The sequence below is a fragment of the Nyctereutes procyonoides genome, unplaced genomic scaffold (assembly GCF_905146905.1).
Source record: "Nyctereutes procyonoides isolate TBG_1078 unplaced genomic scaffold, NYPRO_anot_genome, whole genome shotgun sequence".
Taxonomy (NCBI): Eukaryota; Metazoa; Chordata; class Mammalia; order Carnivora; family Canidae; genus Nyctereutes; species Nyctereutes procyonoides.
In genome coordinates, this window is record NW_026575151.1 from 4,626,565 (window position 1) to 4,647,264 (window position 20,700).

Below are 20,700 nucleotides of genomic sequence, written 5' to 3' on the forward strand. Positions count from 1 at the left end.
ATACTGCTCAAGGCAATTATATAGATTTAATGTAATCTCTATCAGAATACAAACTGCATTTTTCAGAAATCTGGAACAAATAATCTTTAAATTTGTGTGGAACCACAAAAGATGCTAAGTAGCCAAAACAATCTTGAAAAAGTACAAATTTAGAGCTATCACAAACCCAAATTTCAACATTTACTACAAAGCTGTAGTAAGCAAAACAGTATAGTACTGGTACAAAAATAGACATGTAGATTAATAGAACAGAATAGAGAATCCAGATAAACCTCCAATTATATGGTCAATTAATCTATGACAAAGGAGGCAGGAATATACAATGGGGAACAGTCTCTTCAACAAATGGTGTTGGGAAAACTGGACAGCTGCATGCAAAGGAATGAATCTGGACCAGTTTCTAACACCATCCACAAAAGTAAACTCGAAATGGATTAAAGATGTGAGTAGAAGACCTGAAACTATAAAACTCCTAGAAGAAAATAATAGGTAATAAATTCTTTGACATTGACTGTAGAAGCATTTTTTTGGATATGTCTCTTCTGGCAAGAGAAACAAAAGTAAAACTACTGGAACTATACCAAATAAAAAGTTTTTGCACAGCAAAGGAAACCATGAACAAAACAAGCCTACTGAACAGGAAGAAGATATTTGCAAATGATATATACAATAAGAGATTAATATCCAAAATATGTAAAGAACTTATACAACTCACCACCAAAAAACCAAATATGATTAAAAATAGGCAGAGGACATGATTAGACATATGATCCAGTAATTTTCCTGTGCGGTGTTTACCCAAGGATAACAAAAATACTGACTTAAAAATATGTGCAGTCCTATGCTTCCTGCAGTATTATTTACAATAGTCAAGATATGGAAGCACTCCAAGTGTCCATTGATAGACAAATGGATAAGGAAGGTGTGTGGGGGTGTGTGTGTGCATATTTGAGCACACACTGGAATATTACTCAGCCATAGAATGAATGAAATATTGCCATTTGCAACAACATGGATGGACCTAGAGGGTATTATGATAAGTGAAATAAATCGTAGAAATACAAAAGCATATGATTTCAGTCATATGTGGAATTTAAGAAACAAAACAAATGAACAAATTAAAAAGATAGAAAAGTACTCTTAAATGTAGAGAACAAACAGTAGTTTACAAGAGGGAAATTGGGGGGAGATGGGTGAAATAGTTTAAAGGGATCAAGAATACATTTCTTGTGATGGTCACTGAGTAATGTATGGAATTGCTGAATCATTATATTCTCCACCTGAAAGTAACATAATACAGTATGTCAGTTATACCTAAATTTTAAGAAAATGGGGACAAAAAAAAACCCATTATTTAGGTCCTCTACCAGACAGTTTTCCCTGTATGTGGGTCTTGTCCACATGTCCATGAATTTAGGGCATTTCCTAACTTGCTGCTTGTTGCTAATTAAGAGGTGTAAAATGGCATTTCCTTATCTTAGCCTGCATTTCTTTGATTATTGAGTAAAGTAAAAATATCTCTTTCATATTTTGGCCTTCCAGGGTGCTTGTTCATCTTTTTTTTTTTTTTTTTTTAATTGGGATTGCTGTAATTTTCTTGGGGATTTGAATTTGTTATTTGGGATTTTTTTTTTTTTTTTGTTGTTGTTGTTAATTGTAGATTATAATCCCTGTGGTTCTAGACATTTCAAATATCTTCTCCTGTTGTGTTATTTTGCTTTTTGCTTGGTTCACCATGTTCTTTGCTGAGCCAAAATATTTCTAAATTTTTTTTTAGAAGTGGGGAAGAGGCAGAGGTAGAGGGAGAGAGAGATGGTGCCCAGTACAGGACTTAATCTCCCAAACCAGAGATTATGACCTGAGCCGAAATCAAGGGTTGGGTGCTTAACTGACTGAGCCACCAGGGTCCCCAAAATATTTAACTTTAGATTTGATCACATTCGTTTTAGTTTTGCATGTTATGTAGTTTTGAATATATGCTTAATAAATTCTTATGTGATTCATAAAAATATCTTCATTTTCTTTTATAGTTTTTCCTCTTACCGTTCGGTCTTTAATCCACCTTGAGTCCTTTGTGTATGGCTTTAGGTAGAGGTCAAGTGTGTCAGTACCACCTACATAGCAGTCACATCCCTTTCTGTGACTGGTCTTTTTCTGAGCTCTCAGCTGCATTTTGGTTTGCTTATTCTTATGTCAGCCACCGGCTTTACTACCATGATATGGAGACGATTATTTTCAGAATTTACAATCACATAATTTAATGTGCAGGTTTCATTAAGGTTTTTTCTTTTATTTCTTTTTTTAAGATTTTATTTATTTATTCCTGAGAGACACAGAGAGAGACAGAGACACAGGCAGAGGGAGAAGCAGTCTCTATGCAGGAAGCCCGACGTTGGACCCAATCCCAGGACTGGGGTCACACCCTGGGCTGAAGTCAGAATCTCAGCACTGAGCCAGCCCTGCATCCCCTAATCCATTTCTTTAAATGTAATTAATTATAATTGCTTCATGGGTCTCTTCCCCATTTGAGGTACTAAATTTTGCTTTTTAGCAGAATCAACTAAAATGTCTTAGAATGACTATAGAATAACTTTGTCTTACATAATTTGAGAAAGAAAAATAAAGCTGAAAAATAATCTATATTTTCTTCAGTCCTTAGTCTTTGCATGGTGAACTTCCCTACCTAAAACAATCCAAATTGTGATTTTTAGAATATTATATATAATTAGTAGGAGGAAGTTAAGTAACAAAATGAAACTTCATAGTCTTCATTTATAGAAAATTGCATTTCTTATAGGTTATATTTTCTGTTTAAGGAGCAGGATTCAAAAGCCTAGACCTCTGAAATAAAATACTTTATATTTTTAATTTTAACCTCCAAAGATTCAGTCTACTAGTAAATTTATGAGCTAGGAATTTTCAGTTGTATAGCCTATACCTTTGTTCTCCAGCTCTAGTTGAGAGGTTAGCTGTAAAATGGATAAGGAGATGAGCAAAATGAGAATAATGCTGGTTTATGCTTGATCCTCTGGTCCTTCAAGAAAAGTCAGTGATTTTTTTTTAGATTGTTCCCACAAAACAATGAATGTTAAATATTATGGAATGTTTAAAAAAATTAACAAACCTAAGAACACTGATGTCCATCGTCGGGGTCATTGCCAATTTGTTTAAGATAGTATTTTATGTATTAACGTGGCATTCTTTCTAAGAGGAGGATGAAATTATTATAAGAAAAATATGGTAAATTGAGTTGTACTCTGCAAAATTATTCACTTTAATAACTTATTTCCCTGGAATAAAGGGCAATATATTTAAAACATTATTATCAATATTTTGGATGCATTTATAAAATGTATTAAATAGCCAACTGTTAAGAATAGAATTTTCCCTCTTATTCTTCCCCAAAGGCATTTTTTAAAATAGGCTACATGTGATCAACAGTGAAATGATGTAATTAGGACATGGCTATTTGTGGCAATCATTCTTATATGCTACTATTGGAACGATAGAGAAATACAGTTTTTCTTATTCTTTTCTCCTCTCCTTCTACCCCTTCACTCCTCAGCTCCCTTCCCTTGACCCTTTTAGTGAGAATGTACCCCTCAGTCATGAGAATGTAAGTATATTTTGATATTTCATTTGTATAATATCTAATGTAAAAAAATTAAAAGAGAAGCAATTAATATTCTGGTTAGCAAAAGGTTGTATATGGTAACAAGTAATCTTTTTGTCCAAAAGATTCATATTAGTACCACCTTTTTTTAAAAAAGTATGTTTCTTTAAGGATTTTATAAAAATAAATTTCATAAGTGTTTTCATTCATATACCTCTGTTAAATGATATTTGGATAGAGGAATTTATGGAAAAGTTTTAAGTGTCAGCAGGAAGATTTCTTGCCTCACTCTATCCACCTAACTATCATGTAGCCATCCATAAAAATGTATTATTATATTTGGTAGGTCAGGTATGTGGCAAACACCAAAAAGTTGAATATAAAAATATATATTAAAAAATCTATTTGAGGGCAGCCCCAGTGGCTGAGCGGTTTAGCGCCACCTTCAGCCCGGAGTGTGATCCTGGAGACCCAGGATCAAATCCTGCGTCAGGTTCCCTGCATGGAGCCTGCTTCTCCTTCTGCCTGTGTCTCTGCCTCTCTCTCTCGGTCTGTCATGAGTAAATAAATAAAATCTTTAAAAAAATTAAAAAAAATAAAATAAAAAATCTATTTGATAGTTTTAAAATCGATAGGATTGTTCTATTTAAATATATATATATATATATTTATAGGTCACTGGCTTCAAACTAGGTTCAATGTATGGAAATGGTGGAGCTGCCTGTTCCTGGATATACCCTCCATAACTTCTAAGATGTTTGTGTACTATACCTGTGGTAGGTTGAGAAATAGCCTCATATGGGATCAGACTAGGTTATTGGCTGTTGACTACAGGCTCAACCCTGGTGGAGAAGTTTATGCGGATCTCTAGTACATGTTTTTCTATGTGATGTGAATGAGTCCTGTGGATTTGGGGAGGGTGGATGACAGTCAATGGCATAAAAACAGACATAAGGTAAATGAACATGCATTCTTACCAGAGTGCAAAAAGCTGTCAGAAAATTATAAATTTCTATTTCAATTATTACTGATGAGGTTGTGCACCACCCTTATATATTTGTGGTCATTTGCCTTGTTCTGTGAAATGTCTGTCTTTTGTCTATTTTTTTTATTGGGTGGTTTACTTTTCTCAATGAGTTATAGCCATTCTTTATATATATTAGATCAAATGCTTTTTTTGTTCATTATAAGTATTGGAGATATTTCATTCCTAATTTGTGGCTTGTGTTGACTTTCTGTTAATTATTCATGTACAAAAGTTACTAATTTGGTAAGGTTAATTTTGTCTGTGTCTAATTTGCTGGTTTTTTTTAAAGATCTTCTTCCTGGGATCCCTGGGTGGCGCAGCGGTTTGGCGCCTGCCTTTGGCCCAGGGCACGATCCTGGAGACCCAGGAACGAATCCCACGTCGGGCTCCCGGTGCATGGAGCCTGCTTCTCCCTCTGCCTGTGTCTCTGCCTCTCTCTCTCTCTCTCTCTCTCTCTCTCTCTCTCTCTCTCTCACTATCATAAATAAAAATAAAAATAGTTAAGCATTTAAAAAAAAATAAAGATCTTCTTCCTTACTTCCTTACCTTGAGGTTATAAATATGTTTTCCAACATTTTTTCTTATAAATATTTTAAAAGTTTTGTGTTTCAAATTATTTCTTAATTGCTTTAGTGGCAAGGACATGGCGAATATAAGCTACTGAAAGCAGAGCTAGGTGGCTGGAACAGAAAGAGATTCGGATGAGGTGTGGAATGTCTTGACAAATATTTATTTGAATCAGTGATCATGTTACTATGCTGGAGATAAGTTTAAATTGTATTAAGTAAGATTATGAACTATCTATGAGAGGTTCCTAGGCAGTAAAAAGAAAATCTGAGGAGGCCATTTTAGGCAGAGGAAAGGCCATGGGGGGGAAAGCATGAAGAGTTTGAAGTTCCATGGCATATTCAGGGAAGAGCGGTTAGGTGATGTTCTATGAGCGTAGAATGAGAGGAGGGATATTGCAGAAGAAAATGTTGCAAAATTGGATATACAACAGATTTTGAGAAACGTTTTATGCCGTGTAAAGGGTTTTGGCTCTATTCCACTTGAGGCAGTCATGTCACTTTTAAGGGAAGTTACACTGATCTGTTAGGAATTTTAGGAAAGTGAATACACCACACCATGGAGGGTTGATACACTCAGAGTGCCTTGCATATAGTAGACTCTTGCCATTGCTCAGAATCTAATAGAATATTTTCCTCATAATTAGCTGCAGAGTCTACAGTGCATTCTTTTGATTATTAGTGGTCAATTTTCAGTCTTTTTGAAAGGATTTGATATTTAGTAATAGGCAAAAGTTATATGGAGAAAGTTTAGGAACTAAGGCAAATGAGCAAACTGGGTAATACCATTTTTGGTAAAACATGATATATGATGACACTGATTTTTAGATAGAGCTTATAAAATGCTCTGAAAGCAATTTTAGAGAGGAATTTTAAAAAGTATTTTGAACCATGTTCACATCATTCTGTGTACATAGCCTTTGAAAATAATTTGTGGGTAGAGCAAAATTTATCTGAATATATGAACTCTGATACTTTGAGAAACATGAAAGTATAGGAATTCACAATTAAAACTCTCATTATTGTATAATTTAGTCTGTGAAGAAGCCAACACTTACTTTCCCATTCTTTCTTTCATTGATAATGTTATTTTTTTATTTGTGTGATTTTATTGATCCAATTCTACACTGTCTTTTGCATTTGTCATTTCCTTTTCATCACTTTCAGATCACTGAGTATATTCCCACTCACACAGAAGTGATTTCTTGTTGATGGTGCTAAAGTGACTTCCTTTCTGGATGTTCCTTGTCCTCAAGATTGTTGTTGATACATTGATTCCCTGTCAAAGATTCTGGCTCACCGCTGTTTGTTTGCTTACCAACCAATTCTGTTAGCAGTGATTTTTATCCTTTCTGTCCCTGCCTCCACATTCATAATTCTTACTTTCTGAATTTGTATCTGTTTTCCCTGACTACTTTAGAAAAATATGTTTTGGGTTACCCAATACTTCTCACCAAAAATGGTCATATGGTAATGGTTTACTTTTTCAAATAATAAAATTGAATTTAAACAAACCATAAAGATTGTAGTTGTCTTCTAAGCCTTCTTGTTTTAAAATAAACAGATAAGGAATTTATAGAAAAATTTCCCCATCTTTGTCCTGTTTTAAATCACCTTAACTTACCTTTGGCTTGAGCTGTTTCTAGTTCATTCATCTTCGAAACTTTTGTTGGTCTCTTTTTACTCATTTATCAGCCGTTTCTTAGTCTCTTATTTGCCAGGTGTTAAATACTGGGGGAAAGAAGTTGAATGTGACGTGAACTTTGCCTTCCATAATCTTATATTATTTGTCTAGTATTGGAAAAAACTAATAACAGTTATGTAACATTGTGAAAAATGCTGTGATAAAGATATGCACCGTATTGTATGGGAAAGAAGGGTTCATCTCTAACAGGGAGATTGGGGAGTGCTTTCTAGAAGAGGAACAACTGACTAGAGATTTTTTTTTAAGATTTTATTTATTTATTTATTTATTTATTTATTTATTATTATTTATTTATTTATTTATTTGATTTTATTTATTTATTAATGAGAGACACACACACAGAGGCAGAGACACAAGCAGAGGGAGAAGCAGGCTCCATGTAGGGAGCCTGACTTGGGACTCAATCCCCAGTCTCCAGGATCAGGCCCTGGACTGAAGGCAGTGCTAAACCGCGGAGCCACCCAGGATGCCCCGGACTAGAGATTTAAGGGATGATTAGTAATCAGGTCAATTCAGATAAACTGGAGGGGAAACCCCTTCTCCCCCGAAAGGATTCAGGGTATGCAGAGGCACAGAAGTATGAAAGCACAGGAGGGAGACCTGCATGAGACAAGGTATGGGCAGAGTAAAGTTTGAAAGATTGCAGGTCTTTTTTCTTCTGTAATATATGCATTTAGTGCTACAAATTTCCCTCTCACAACAGCTTTCATTGTGTTTCATACATTTTAATAAGTTGTATTTTCAGTTCAAGATGTTTGTGAATTTTTCTTGACACTTCTTCCATGTGTTATTTAAAAGTGTATTATTTAATTTAAAGTATTTGGGGCTACCTTTTGTTACTGGTTTCTTGTTTAATTCCATTGTGATCTTAGAGCATACTTTGTATGATTTCTCTGCTTTTACATTTGTTAAGGCGTATTTATGGCCCAATGTGTGATCTGTCTTGAAGTATGTCCCATGTGAATTTGAGAAGGATATGTATTCTTTTGTTGGATGGAGTGTTCTATAAATATCAGCTGTGGAGGGCAGCCCGGGTGGCTCAGCAGTTTAGTGCCACCTTCAGCCCAGAGCGTGATCTTGGAGACCTGGGATCGAGTCCCATGTCAGGCTCCCTGCATGGAGCCTGCTTCTCCCTCTGCCTGTGTCTCTGCCTCTCTCTCTCTCTCTCTCTCTCTCTCTCTCTCTGTGTGTGTGTGTATCTCTCATGAATAAATAAATAAAATCTTAAAAAAATAGTAATACTTGAATAAAAAAGAGAATAATAAAATTTTATTTTACCTTCATTTATTTCTTCTCTGACATTCCTCCTTTTCTTATGTAAATATAGTTTCCAATCTGTATATTTTCAGTTAAGACCACAGATTTAAGGAATGAGAAAAGTAGATGGATTGAAAATTAGGATCTCAGAGTGAGATCTCACAATTTGAAATTTCAGAAGTAGAGAAATTCCTATTGGGGGGTAGGTGTAGAATATGGCCCTAAAGTTTTGGGCCTGCTAATATTCATCTCACTCTGGAGGTCAGTCTCTCCTGCCCTGTGCCATCCACTGAGGCTACTAATAAATGATCACAGAGCTGAATGATTTGTACTAGAAGTAGTAGAGGTGTGTGGAATGCAGAAATTTGCCAGTGTTAGATAATCACAAATTACGGAAGCATTATGCTACAAATATTCTTCTTTCATGGATCTTATACAAAATTTAGAACACAATTTGCATAAAATACATTTTCAAAGAATGCTGGGGATTTCAGGTCAGCCTACAGAAGTTTATTTATTCCATAAATGATTTAATTATACTATAATATTAATCATATCAAGTAACCTAACTGTTGTTTATCTATTGGTGTAAATTTGCCTTTGAGGCTGCCAAAACAGCAGTAGAGGCTGCTAAAAGGAGGGGTTCAAGAAAGTTGTCTGGGACATGTCCTCAGTGGCTACTTGTACTTGGAAATCATATGTAAGTGAAGTGTTCTTAAATGGAAGCAAGTCGCTTTTGACTTTGGAATATGCTTTTGTCTATGAAGAGAGAAAAATTAAGCAAATTAAGCATACCGAAAAGATGCTTTGAGAAATTGTTTAGTTCAGTATATATGCAGTAGATGAGTGAACTAGATGGTCTGCAAAGGATGGGGAGATACTGGGAATAGGTCTTAAGTGATTGTATTTTGCTATATAAATAAATGAAGTGGCTGATTCATCTGTAAATGAAGAGACTAAAATCTGATAACGACAAAAAAGGCAAAAAAAGCTAATGCTTTAGCAGGCAGAAAGATTAAATTCTAATTGAGGACTGTATCTATAGGTATTTTTCAATGTGTATATATGTTAGATTGCTGAGCTATATAGAACCAGTGTGGTGGGAGTTTCTCCAGGTTTTGCCCTTTACTCTTATAAAGTGTAAGAAGTTTTGCTTTTGTTTTTCACAGTAAAGAAAAGGATTTTTTTCCCCAGAAGTTTTAAGAATAAAATAAATACATGAGAAATTACCTGTAATTCTTTGATGAAATTTTAAGATTTCCTTTAGCCATGTGAACTATTTATTTTTTTCTCTTATGGAATTAAGGGATTTTTTTTTTCTTTTTTTAAAGGAAAGCTATTGGGACGCCTGGCTGGCTCAGCGGTTTAGAGTCTGCCTTCGGCCCAGGGCGTGATCCTGGAGTCCCAGGATCCAGTCCCACATTGGGCTCCCTGCATGGAGCCTGCTTCTCCCTCTGCCTGTGTCTCTGCCTCTCTCTCTCTCTCTCTCTCTCTCTCTGTGTGTCTCTCATGAATGAATAAATAAATAATCTTTTAAAAATAAATAAATAAAGGAAAGCTATTTTAAGTTTTTGGCTGTGCTACTCAAAGGCAGCTAGTTACTTGAATAATATATTTTTAAAATTTAGGCTACTTGTTTTATACCCTTCTGTAATTTAAATAATGGCAGACTCTTTAAAGAATTTTGGGCGGAGAAGATTAAAGTATCTGGGATTTTCAAGCATTAATACAGGAGATTAGAATAAGAAATACTGTCTGGGCTCATTGCAGTAATTATCTCATTGCTATTTAAATAACCCCCTGTTGGCACTATGGTGGTACGAATACTTTTGTGAAACAAAATAGGGTTTGCACTAGAAAACTAGTTCTTATAGAGAATTATCTTTATAAATATTTTGAAAACCTCTAGTGACAATATCCCCAAAATAATCATTCTGTGGTTTGTTGTTATTATTATTATTATATTTTGCCTATCTCTTCTCTATTACCCTATAAGTTTCTTATTGAGCATCTAACAGAGAAATAAATACTTCGCTAATTTTTTATCATTGTGTGTAAATCTCTAAAGCCAAATACTGTAAAGTCTTAAACTGTTTTCCTTACTTGCTTAAATAATTAAAAATGTAAATAAAAAGGATTAAATGTTTCATGATTAGGCTCAAAGGAAGGAAAAAGAATTTATTGAATGTAAACTAATGTGTTTGGCGCTTAATAGAAACGAAGTTCTTTTATGTATGCATTACAAAAAGGCTGTGAGGAAAGATTTTACAGATGAGAGAAACCCAAGATTCAAACCTGAAGCTACCTGTATCACATGGATATGTTTTTACAGATTTGATTGAAAAGTGCTTATTCTTTTTAGTCTCTCATTGCTGAATAGTATTTTAAACATGATAGTTCTTGTTCTGAATACTACTTTAAATATAAATATTGGAGTGGAGACAAAGCAATAATCCAGCAATCTGATATGCTTAAGTGTTTCTTGGTAAGGAAGGAGAGAAGGAGGAATCTGAATTTTTCCATCACTGAGATTATCTGAGTAAGAGAAATACCAGTAAAACCACTTAGCTGATTAATATATATCCTTTTGTATCAGATAAATATTAAAAAACGATAGTACAATAGCTTCATTACGTCTAGTTATTGTTTGTCGTTCTGTGATCATGTGGTTTCTTTTTTTTAATGAAAGTTGATTAGAATCTTAAGAAAAATCAAAAAAGATTTATTTCCCATTCTCACTGCTACTTGGTGTTAAATAAATTATTTCTAGAGTTCCAGTTTCTAAGAATTCTGTAATTTAAAATAAGCACGTGAGGAGGGCACCTGGCTGGCTCAGTCAGTAGTGCATGCGACTCTTGATCTCAGAGTTGTGAGTTCAAGCCCCATGTTGGGTGTAGAGATTACTTAAAAATAAAATCATAGGAATGCTTGGATGGGGATCCCTGGGTGGCGCAGCGGTTTGGCGCCTGCCTTTGGCCCAGGGCGCGATTCTGGAGACCCCGGATCGAATCCCACGTCGGGCTCCCGGTGCATGAAGCCTGCTTCTCCCTCTGCCTATGTCTCTGCCTCTTTCTCTCTCTCTCTCTCTCTCTCTCTCTGTGACTATCATAAAATAAATTAAAAAAAAAAATTAAAAAAAAAAAAAGATTAAAAAACAAAAAAAGGAATGCTTGGATGGCTCAGTGGTTGAGCATCTGCCCTCGGCTCAGGGTGTGGTCCCGGGGTCCCAGGGTCCCAGGACTGAGTCCCACATCGGGCTCCCTGCGTGGAGCTTGCTTCTTCCTCTGCATATGTCTCTACCTCGCTCTGTGTGTGTCTCTCATGAATAAATAAATTAATCTTTTAAAAAATAAAATCATAAAAAAATGCACGTGAATATGAGTTAGGTGGGAAGGGTACTTGACCAGGAGGTAGGAGGTTTGGATTCTCATCCAGTTCCTTATCACTGTGAGATTTTGTGCTTATGGCCCTTGTCTCAGGGCCTTACAGAGTTAATCCTCTTGTCCACCCACTTGCTTAAGTTAGAATGAAGAGCAAAGGAGAAGATCTGAAAGTGCTTTGAACTCTAATATAGAGTAATAATACTTGACTTTTAAAAAATGACATAGAACCCTTGGAAAGCTGAGAGCTCTTAAAAATGTTTTGAAGTGTTAGGGAACATGAATCTAAATCCTCTTCAGGACTGTCTAGATCATGAACTTTAGCTATGGGCTAAGCAAAATGCAGAGATAAGCATGATCTAAAATGTTAGCTAATCATCAAAAGTTTTATAATTCACTTCAAATTTTGTTTTTGTTCTGGGGCTCTCCAGGAGTAAAAATAGCACATAGGTGATTTGAATGTATTTGTTGAAATCCTTATATTTGAAGGTCTTACCTATTTTCCAAGGATGAAATACATTAAACAGCTTTGAACTGGATGATCTTTGGTTTGTCATTTTGTGGTTTAGAGGCTCTTTCGGCTTTTGCCTATGTGTCTAAGTACTCTCCCCCATGATTGGACCCCTTAGAGTGTTTTAAGTGCTCTCAGGACAGCAGTCACTTAGCATGGCAGAGCCACTGGCGGGGCTCTAGGCAGTCAGTGTCTTTCTACTCCTTACCTGGGATGAGTCACCTCATGGCCTCCTGTTGCAGTAGGCTAGATCCTAGAATGCATAAGCATGTACCCGTGGCCAAATATGGAATTCACTCAAAATTCTCAAGCATATGTAAGATGCCAGTTCTTAGAGTATTAAAAATCAGTAGACCAATGTTTAGTAAGTAGAACTCTAGCCTTGCAGTAATCTTTTATTTCTTAAGAAATGGCATTACTGGCTAATGTGGTTATACAGCAAAATTAAAAACTAATCTTCAGGTTATTCCTACTTTTCTACAGATTAAAAAGCTAATTGCCTTTTATCCAAATTCTGTATATTCATAATGTCTTCCCAGCCCTTCTGGTTCCTTTTGTAAGATACCCTCTTTTTGTATCTGAAATTAGGTGATTGCTGGAGCAGTTGGTGGTGATTGAAAAGGGCTGATGATGCTTTCTGAATGCTTAGTGTTATTGATTCTGGTACATATCCTAACCCAGTGGTTGGTTTGTTTATTTCTTAACTGCAGCTCTAGTCAGGAATACATTTTACATTGTCATTTAGTATGCATGAATCACCTAAAATAAGTTGCATGAAATGATAATCCCCCTTACTATATGTATTCCAATATCTTCCATTTCACTTTTTTTAACGTGCATCATGATCCACTAAATGAATTAACATGACTTGCCAGAGTTTCAAACTCTAGTCTGAAAAAGTGATCTTCAAGCTATATGAAAATTTTTACTGTCGTCTTATGATTTGTAAAATACATTGGGATGCATTCATTTTAATTTGTACATTTTCAAACTGAAATAAAGTAGACTCTTCAAACAGGTACCCAAACTGCAATCCTTCATCTAGAAAAAAAAAAAAAAAAATAGAAAACCTTATGTTTCCGGGGGCATAGGCTGGTTATTTGTTTTGCTTGTTTGTTTTGGAGTGGTGTTTTTTTTTTATTGGTTTGGTGTTTTGAGATGAGGGTGAACTTTCTATTCTTCATTCTTTTTATATCTGCTGAGCTATTAAGCAACAATATTAATAGTGAGATTTGTGGTCCCTTTTTTTGTTGAACTTCATATGACTTAGTTGGAAACATTTGACACTTGTCCAATTAATGTTCTACATTTTATACACATTGTGCCAAAGCTAGTAGGAATATTGAGTGCCATGATTCCTAATGTGTCACTTAGGGAGACTTATCAAAATTAGCTTTGCCTCTCTACATTTTCTATTTAAAGAAGAAGAAAAAAACATTTCAAACAGGATTTTGTGTTTTTCTGGCTTTTTTTAAGCTCTTGACCTGATCAGGATGATGACATTTTGACTGTCTATGTATGAACATCTTTCCACAGAATTAGAAGTGTTTATTACCAACCAGCCAAGATGAACATGGTGAAGAGGATTATGGGGCGACCGAGGCAGGAGGAGTGCAGCCCCCAAGACAACGCCTTAGGACTGATGCACCTCCGCCGTCTCTTCACGGAGTTGTGCCATCCTCCCCGGCACATGACTCAGAAGGAACAAGAGGAGAAGCTGTACATGATGCTGCCAGTGTTTAACAGGGTAAGTCCTGGTTGCCAAGGCCAGGCCTTCCAAGGCAGGGTGGCACTGCAGGAATTTTAAGGTTATAATAAATCATAGGTAGGAAAAAATGATAGAATGAGTTGTTTTTGTTGTTTTTTTTTTAATATTTATTTTTATTCATGAGAGACAGAGAGAGAGAGGCAGAGAGAGAGAGAGAGGGAGAGAGAGGGGCAGAGACACGCAGAGGGAGAAGCAGGCTCCATGCAGGGAGCCCCATGTGGGACTTGATCCCAGGTCTCCAGGATCACACCCTGGGCCGAAGGCAGGTGCTAAACTGCTGAGCCACCCAGGGATCCCCTAGAATGAGTTTTTAAGAAGCTTGATGTTTTCATTCCTTTTTTTCAGTTTGCGTAAAGCCATGTGACTATCTGAGACCTGGTCAGAGTGAACTTCATTTAGTTCTAACAGATAAAAGGAAGACTGAGCATTCTTTACAATATTCCTATAGTGGTTGAGTTTTGGAAGGGGATAGGAATTACCACTTGTCATTTCCATTATTTTTTGAAATGATAGTTAATTGCCTGAGTATTTTGTACACTTTACAAAATCATCTCAGTTTGCTCTGTTTGGCAGGTTCTCTGTAAGAGATTTTGAAAGAGGATATTTATAGGCCCAAGATGGAGTCTAAATAGAGTTAGTCTCTTAAGATATTTTGTTAAGTTAAATAGAGTTAGTTTCTTAAGATATTTTGTTAAGTTAATTACATGTAGCAATCTTGGTGGGGATATTTAAAATAATTTTTATATTTTTATCAGAGGTGTAAAAGTACATAGTTTAAAAAGTCAGTAGTTCCATAGGGCTTTTAGATGCTCCACCATTCACTGCCAATTACTGCGGCTACTTGTAACTCTTTCAGCACTGAAGGGCACCCCTTGAGAGAAAGTTGTCTAAAAGTCTGTGGAGATTGGGGAAAGGACATCTCCTCCAAGAATGTGTTGTGGGTGTGCCTGGGCGGCTCAGTCAGTTGAATGTCCAACTCTTGATTTTGGCTCAGGTCATGATCTTGGGGTGTGGGTTCCAACTCCACCTAGGGTTCTGTACTCAGCAGGGAATCTACTTGAGATTCTTTCTCTTCCTCTCCCCTTCCCCCTGTTTGGATGCTCTCTCTGTCTCATAAATAATTAAATCTTAAAAAAAGAAAAGCATATGATGTGATTCTTGAGGTCTTAAAAGATAAACATTAGCACAAATGGAATTAACTAGACTCAATTAACCACGGAGTTAATTTATGTAAGAGATAAAGCTGAGTCAAGGGATGCGTGGGTGGCTCAGTGGTTGCGTGTCCATCTGTGGCTCAGGGCGTGATCCTGGACTCCCGGGATCGAGTTCCACATCGGGCTTCCTGCATAGAGCCTGCTTCTCCCTCTGCCTATGTCTCTGCCTCTCTCTCTGTGTGTCTTTCATGAATAAAATAAAATCTTTAAAAAAAAATAAAGCTGAGTCAAGATAAAGGTAAATATTTTCATATGTGCCAGTATCTATAAGGAGTCCAAGACGTTAATTTCATATCGAGGAGGATCAAAAAATAAGACTGTCAAGATTGATAGGAGGCACATCAAGATGGATTTGTATATTGTATTAGGACCCAATTCTTTTTCCTGGAGTCCTACAGAGCCAGTGAAGTATTTTAAACAATAGAATAAGAGAGTAGAAGGGACTAAGGCAGGTTATCTTCTAGGTTTCTAATTTGGGAAATGTTTTTCCCAGTTGCTGAGAAAAAAAGGTTTAAAAGATCTATTCACTTTGGATCATTGAGTCTGAACTATTTGTAAGCTTCCCAAGTGGATGTATTCAATAAGCAATTAGAAGCTCAGGTAGAGAATTTGGCTGGATATGTGCTTTGGGGACTGGCACAGATGGGGTAGTTGGAACCCTGGAAGGGGATGAGCAGTTACTCATGGTTTATACTGCCAAGTGAGAAGAGCACTAGGTTAAGGATGAACCATGGTGAATATGAATGTCTGATGAAAGAAGGGGAACCCATGAAAGATACAGAGTATGAGCTGGTCAGTAGCACTACAAACAGAATCAGGAGAGGGGTGGTTATCGAGCTCAAAAGATAAATGTAAGGAGAGAGAGAGTAGTCAACACTATCATGTACCATAGACCCAGTAAGATGAAGATTGAAAAAATGTTCATGAAATTTGCCAGTTTGTAAGTTACTAGAATGCAGAGCCAGAAAACAGTGAATTGAGGAGTGAATGGGAGATGAAAAGAGACAGTAAGTATATACTGGGGTTGTAGAAATTTTGAAAGAAAAGATAACAAAAGAAATTGATGGATGTGAACTTGGTGATGAGAAGGGTTTTTTTTGTATGCTTGTAGTGTTTTGCTTTGTAAAGATGGAGGAGATGCAGCTCATAAAGAGAAGGGAAGAAAGCAGAAGGGGAGATTTGGAAAATTTTAAGAGTGAAATTGAGGGAGGAGAGCATGGAGTTAAATTAAGGGTGGTGGGGGCGGGGGCAGGTGAGCCTTGAGCAGGAGAAAGATACTTCATCCTGGAGGAGAGCATGTATTGTTGGCTGTGAATATGGTTTGTATTTAAATGAAAAGTTGAATAAGATCTTGCTTGATGACCTTGGTTTCTTGGAGTTATCAACAGAAGATGTTATCTGTAAAGAGCCTTGGAGTAAATTAGGTTAGGGGCCTTAAGGAAATTGTGATGATTTGGAATATTATGAAAGGGAATGAGAGAGAGAGTTGAAAAGATGGTAAAAGAATTAAGGTATTGAGGGTCCAATGAAAGTTAGGGATGATAAATTTGTACTGGATCTTATCCATGTGGGTGTGTGATTTTTGTAGGCATTCAGCAGCGTGTGGGTAGAAGTAGAGGCAGAAAGATACATTAGTTGTTGGGATTGAGGTTTTGCGAGGGTAGTAAGGCAGAAGGGGTAGAAGGAAATAGATCAGTTCACATATCACCTATTGGGTTGAATAGAAGAGAAGAGCAGGCGCAAACAGTACATTTCGAGGATGTTCATTTTCTTTTTAATCTATGAAATAAGAAACAGAATGATGGACAGAGGTTATGGTAGAGTACGAGTATGCAAAGAGGTGAGGAAAGGTTTAAAATAGCTGTTTTGAAAGTGAGAGAGAGAAACTGATTATGGAGAAACCATTTTTTTCAAGCCCTGGTGAGGTAACAGTCATTAATTTTTATTGGAATCAGTTCTGGGAAGTTTTTTTTTATTTTTGTTTTACCTCAGTGTCACTATGTACTATTGTCTACCGGATCGGATCGTTTGAGGTAATTTCCTTCTCTCAGACTTATGCACGTTTACAAAGTGTTGATAATGTTCAGAATAGTTAGGGCTATTGTTCTCAGCTATTAACATAAATTAGTAAGTAATATCTTACATATGTGCCTCATGTATTTCATCAGTTGGGCTTCTACAGCCAATTTAATGAGGCTCAGACTGGAAGAATCCTCTAAATATTTGTTTTTTTGTTTTTGTTTTTGTTTTTTTTTTTAAAGTAGATTTAAGATGCCTTAGTGATGGGACGCCTGGGTGGCTCAGCAGTTGAACGTCTGCCTTTGGCTCAGGGCATGAGCCCGGAGTCCTGGGATCGAGTCCCGCATCGGGCTCCTGCATGGAGCCTGCTCCTCCCTCTGCCTGTGTCTGCCTCTCTTTCTGTGTCTCTCATGAGTAAATAAATAAAATCTTTAAAAAAAAAAAATGCTTTAGTGATTCCCTGTTGCTTAGACTGTGACTCTTTTGTTGTATATTGTCATGTTTCATTAAGTATTCTTTCAAGTCAAAAGTTTTTAATTGCCTGAGTAAAAGCACATATGTATATGCATTGTCTTATATACCTTTAATACAATGAGTGATTTAACTATCATAAAAGGTCAGCTGTTGGGCAGCCTCGGTGGCGCAGCGGTTTAGCGCCGCCTGCAGCCCGGGGTGTGATCCTGGAGACCCAGGATCGAGTCCCATATCGGGCTTCCTGCAGGGAGCCTGCTTCTCCCTCTGCCTGTGTCTCTGCCTCTCTCTTTGCGCTCTCTCTGAATGAATAAATAAATAAATCTTTTTTTTTTTAAAAGGTCAGCTGTTAACTAATGAAAAGAGAGGAAGTTATCTCTGTACCATTATGACCAATTTAAAAAGTATATAAAGAGTATTTATTGGATTATAATAAACTAAAATCCTTAGATAAGACATTCCATTCATTAGGTTTTGAAATACTTCATGTATTATTTAGTGTTTGACCATTTATACACGAATATTCTCCACTGCTAAGAAATAGCTTTAATGGGAGGCATCTGAGTGGCTCAGTTGGTAAGCATCCGACTCAGGTTTGGCTCAGGTCATGTACTCAGGGTGGTGAGATTGAGCCCTGCATCGGGCTCTGGGCTGAGGCATGGAACCTCCTTAAGATTTTCTCTCTCTCCCTCGGTCTCTTCCCTACTTCCTCCCTCTCTAAAAAAAGAAAGAAAGAAATAGCTTTGATGAAAAATAGCTCGATATGGCTCTAGAGTTCCTACCATGATTGTTAAAAATGAATTGTACTGTCAATTTTTGAGACTTCGCTTGATTTGTACTCAATGGTAAATAAACCATATTGCTGTTAGTCATGGGCATCTATCTACAAAATTGTTTTTAAAAAAGAGTGCTCAGTAGTGTTATTTCAGTATGTGATTTTTGCCTTTAAGAGACACGGGTTGAGAAATGACATGTGTTGAGTCCTTTTTCTGGGCCAGGGCTCATGCTGTGGTCGTCAGCTGCCTCCCATGGTCCTCATTGCAGTTCTGCAAAGAAACTGCTGCTGTCATTTGAGAGGTGGTAGTGGAGTCTGAAAATAGCTGAATAATACTTATCCAGCATTCTTAAAAATAATTAACCTTTTCAATCTTAAGAACAAAACCTTATTGACAAAATACTTAAGCTGTTCAAAAATGAATAACATTCTCATCATCTAAAAATTAACTGCCATTATTAATTACTGTGGTATATATTATCATACCTCATTGTGATCTTTTTCCTTTTTTTTCATTGTGATTTAAAATACAATTTTACTAACTAGATCTTCTTTTAGAAACTCCCCTTGTTTTTGAATTATTTAGATTTGAAAAGCACCTAAGTTGAATAGAATGTTTTTCTTCTTTTATCCCTTACAAGTGACCTTTACTTTTTAAAATGTTGGCTTTAAAAGAAGAATACTCAAATTGAGAACCAAAGGAGAGATCGATCAGGAGTCACACAGTTGTATTATTTGCATGTTTACAGCGTTGTATTTACATATATACAGTTTAGTACTTATTACATAATACCAGTACAGCTGGTATTGGACAATGTAGCTTAGGTCTGTATGGCAGTGGATTGGCTAAATTCACATCTGAAATAGCTATATTTTCTTACCTAGCCATAGGCAAAACTGGATAGTTGGAAGCCCCATACAGAGTAGATGAGAGTGAATGTTCTCATGAGGTGGGCATATCCCAAAAGGGAGAAAGGGACTGAGCTAGCTTTCTCAGTTTCCTTTCTCTTGAGTTGGTGGTCCTTCTTAGAAACAGGGAGGATACACATGTTTTCCTAATCATTTATATTAATTAATAAGACTCATTTACTATGAAATAATGCAATTATATCTTCATTGTTAATTTTTAAAATCTGTTATGTATAGCAGGTTATTCCAGGTCTCCTAATGGTCAGTACTATGTAACTTAATTTTAGATATTGCATAAGTTTAGGAAATAAAAGACACCATTTTAGAAAACTTTGTATAAATTCTAACCTCTTTTTATTAGTCCTATTTAATACATTTTTATTTGAGTAGTTTCATTCAGTAACAAAAATATATTGAGCTTCTATTTTGTACATGGCATTAATAAATAACACTATTGATTTGTTCTCCCTGAGTATGCCAGAAGCATTTAGTTGAGGAAGTGCCAGAAAGTTTTCTGTAATTCAGGTGGATATTAAAAATGACTCTTCTGATAACAAGTCTAACCATACTGTTCCCCTCTTAAGGTGAAACTGTAAAGTGACAGTGATAGGGTTCATGCGAAGTTTAATTGAGACAACTTAGTACTGAGTGATTTAGAGTATGGCTTGGAATCAGACCTAATTTTAATTTCTGTTTCCACCACTTCTGGCTTGAGTTATTTAACTTCTCTAAACTTTAATTTCCTTATCTGTAAAACAAGGACACATATAGGATTTTATGAGATTTAAACGACATTATGTATCAAGTATTTGAATAATACTAGGCACATTATAAATGCTTCTTGCATGGTAACTATTATTTTTATTGAGTTTGCTAGATGGCATGTTTGTTCCTCACTACTCTGGGTTTTAATCTGATTTATGAATGTCACGTATATGTTGTAGAATCATTTCTTCTGAGTTGAATGTATTACTTCAGTCTCTTGCTTAGCTCTCTCCCTTGGCAGATAGGGAAGTGGAGAACCAGAAAAACTTGACCAGTAGTCTCTGAAGAGGAGGCGAATCCAAGTCTCCTTGGACTCCTAGCTCCATGCTCCATCCTTTATGGCACACATTTAAGTACATCATTTAAGTGTTGTATGTTTTCAAGAAGTACCACTATTTGTGGAAGGTGGTTCAATATATATACCTAATATTTTTGTATTTAATGTTGAAGTTAATCACAGAAAAATCTACTCTATTCTATGCAACCTTATATATTCAGTATTATCTAAATGTCAAGTTCATATTTTAGTCCCTGTACCTCTCCCAATCTTAGTGTACATATTTTCCATCTCATAAAATACATTCCATTTTCACCTGTCTTTGTATTCCTCACGTACCTCAATGTAATGTCCCCTTTGGAGAGCTGAGCACAACTCTCCGCACTGCCCAGAACCCTCTTTCTTTTGCAGTCTGAACTGTGTGACTTTGTCTCATCATGCAG

At 36.2% G+C, this 20,700-nt stretch overlaps 1 protein-coding gene across 10 annotated transcripts in view; it reads left to right on the top strand.

Annotated features, from left to right (window-relative positions):
- Positions 1–20,700, top strand: part of WDFY3 (WD repeat and FYVE domain containing 3) — a 267,477-nt gene that overhangs the window by 75,138 nt on the left and 171,639 nt on the right. For 9 of the 10 annotated variants that reach the window (XM_055312924.1, XM_055312929.1, XM_055312928.1 and 6 more), the window contains one exon: positions 13,596–13,806. In XM_055312924.1, coding sequence (XP_055168899.1) covers positions 13,596–13,806 — 211 coding nt within the window. Of the gene's footprint in view, positions 1–3,565; positions 3,617–13,595; positions 13,807–20,700 lie in introns of all 10 variants that reach the window. The other variant, XM_055312925.1, reaches the window with a different exon arrangement.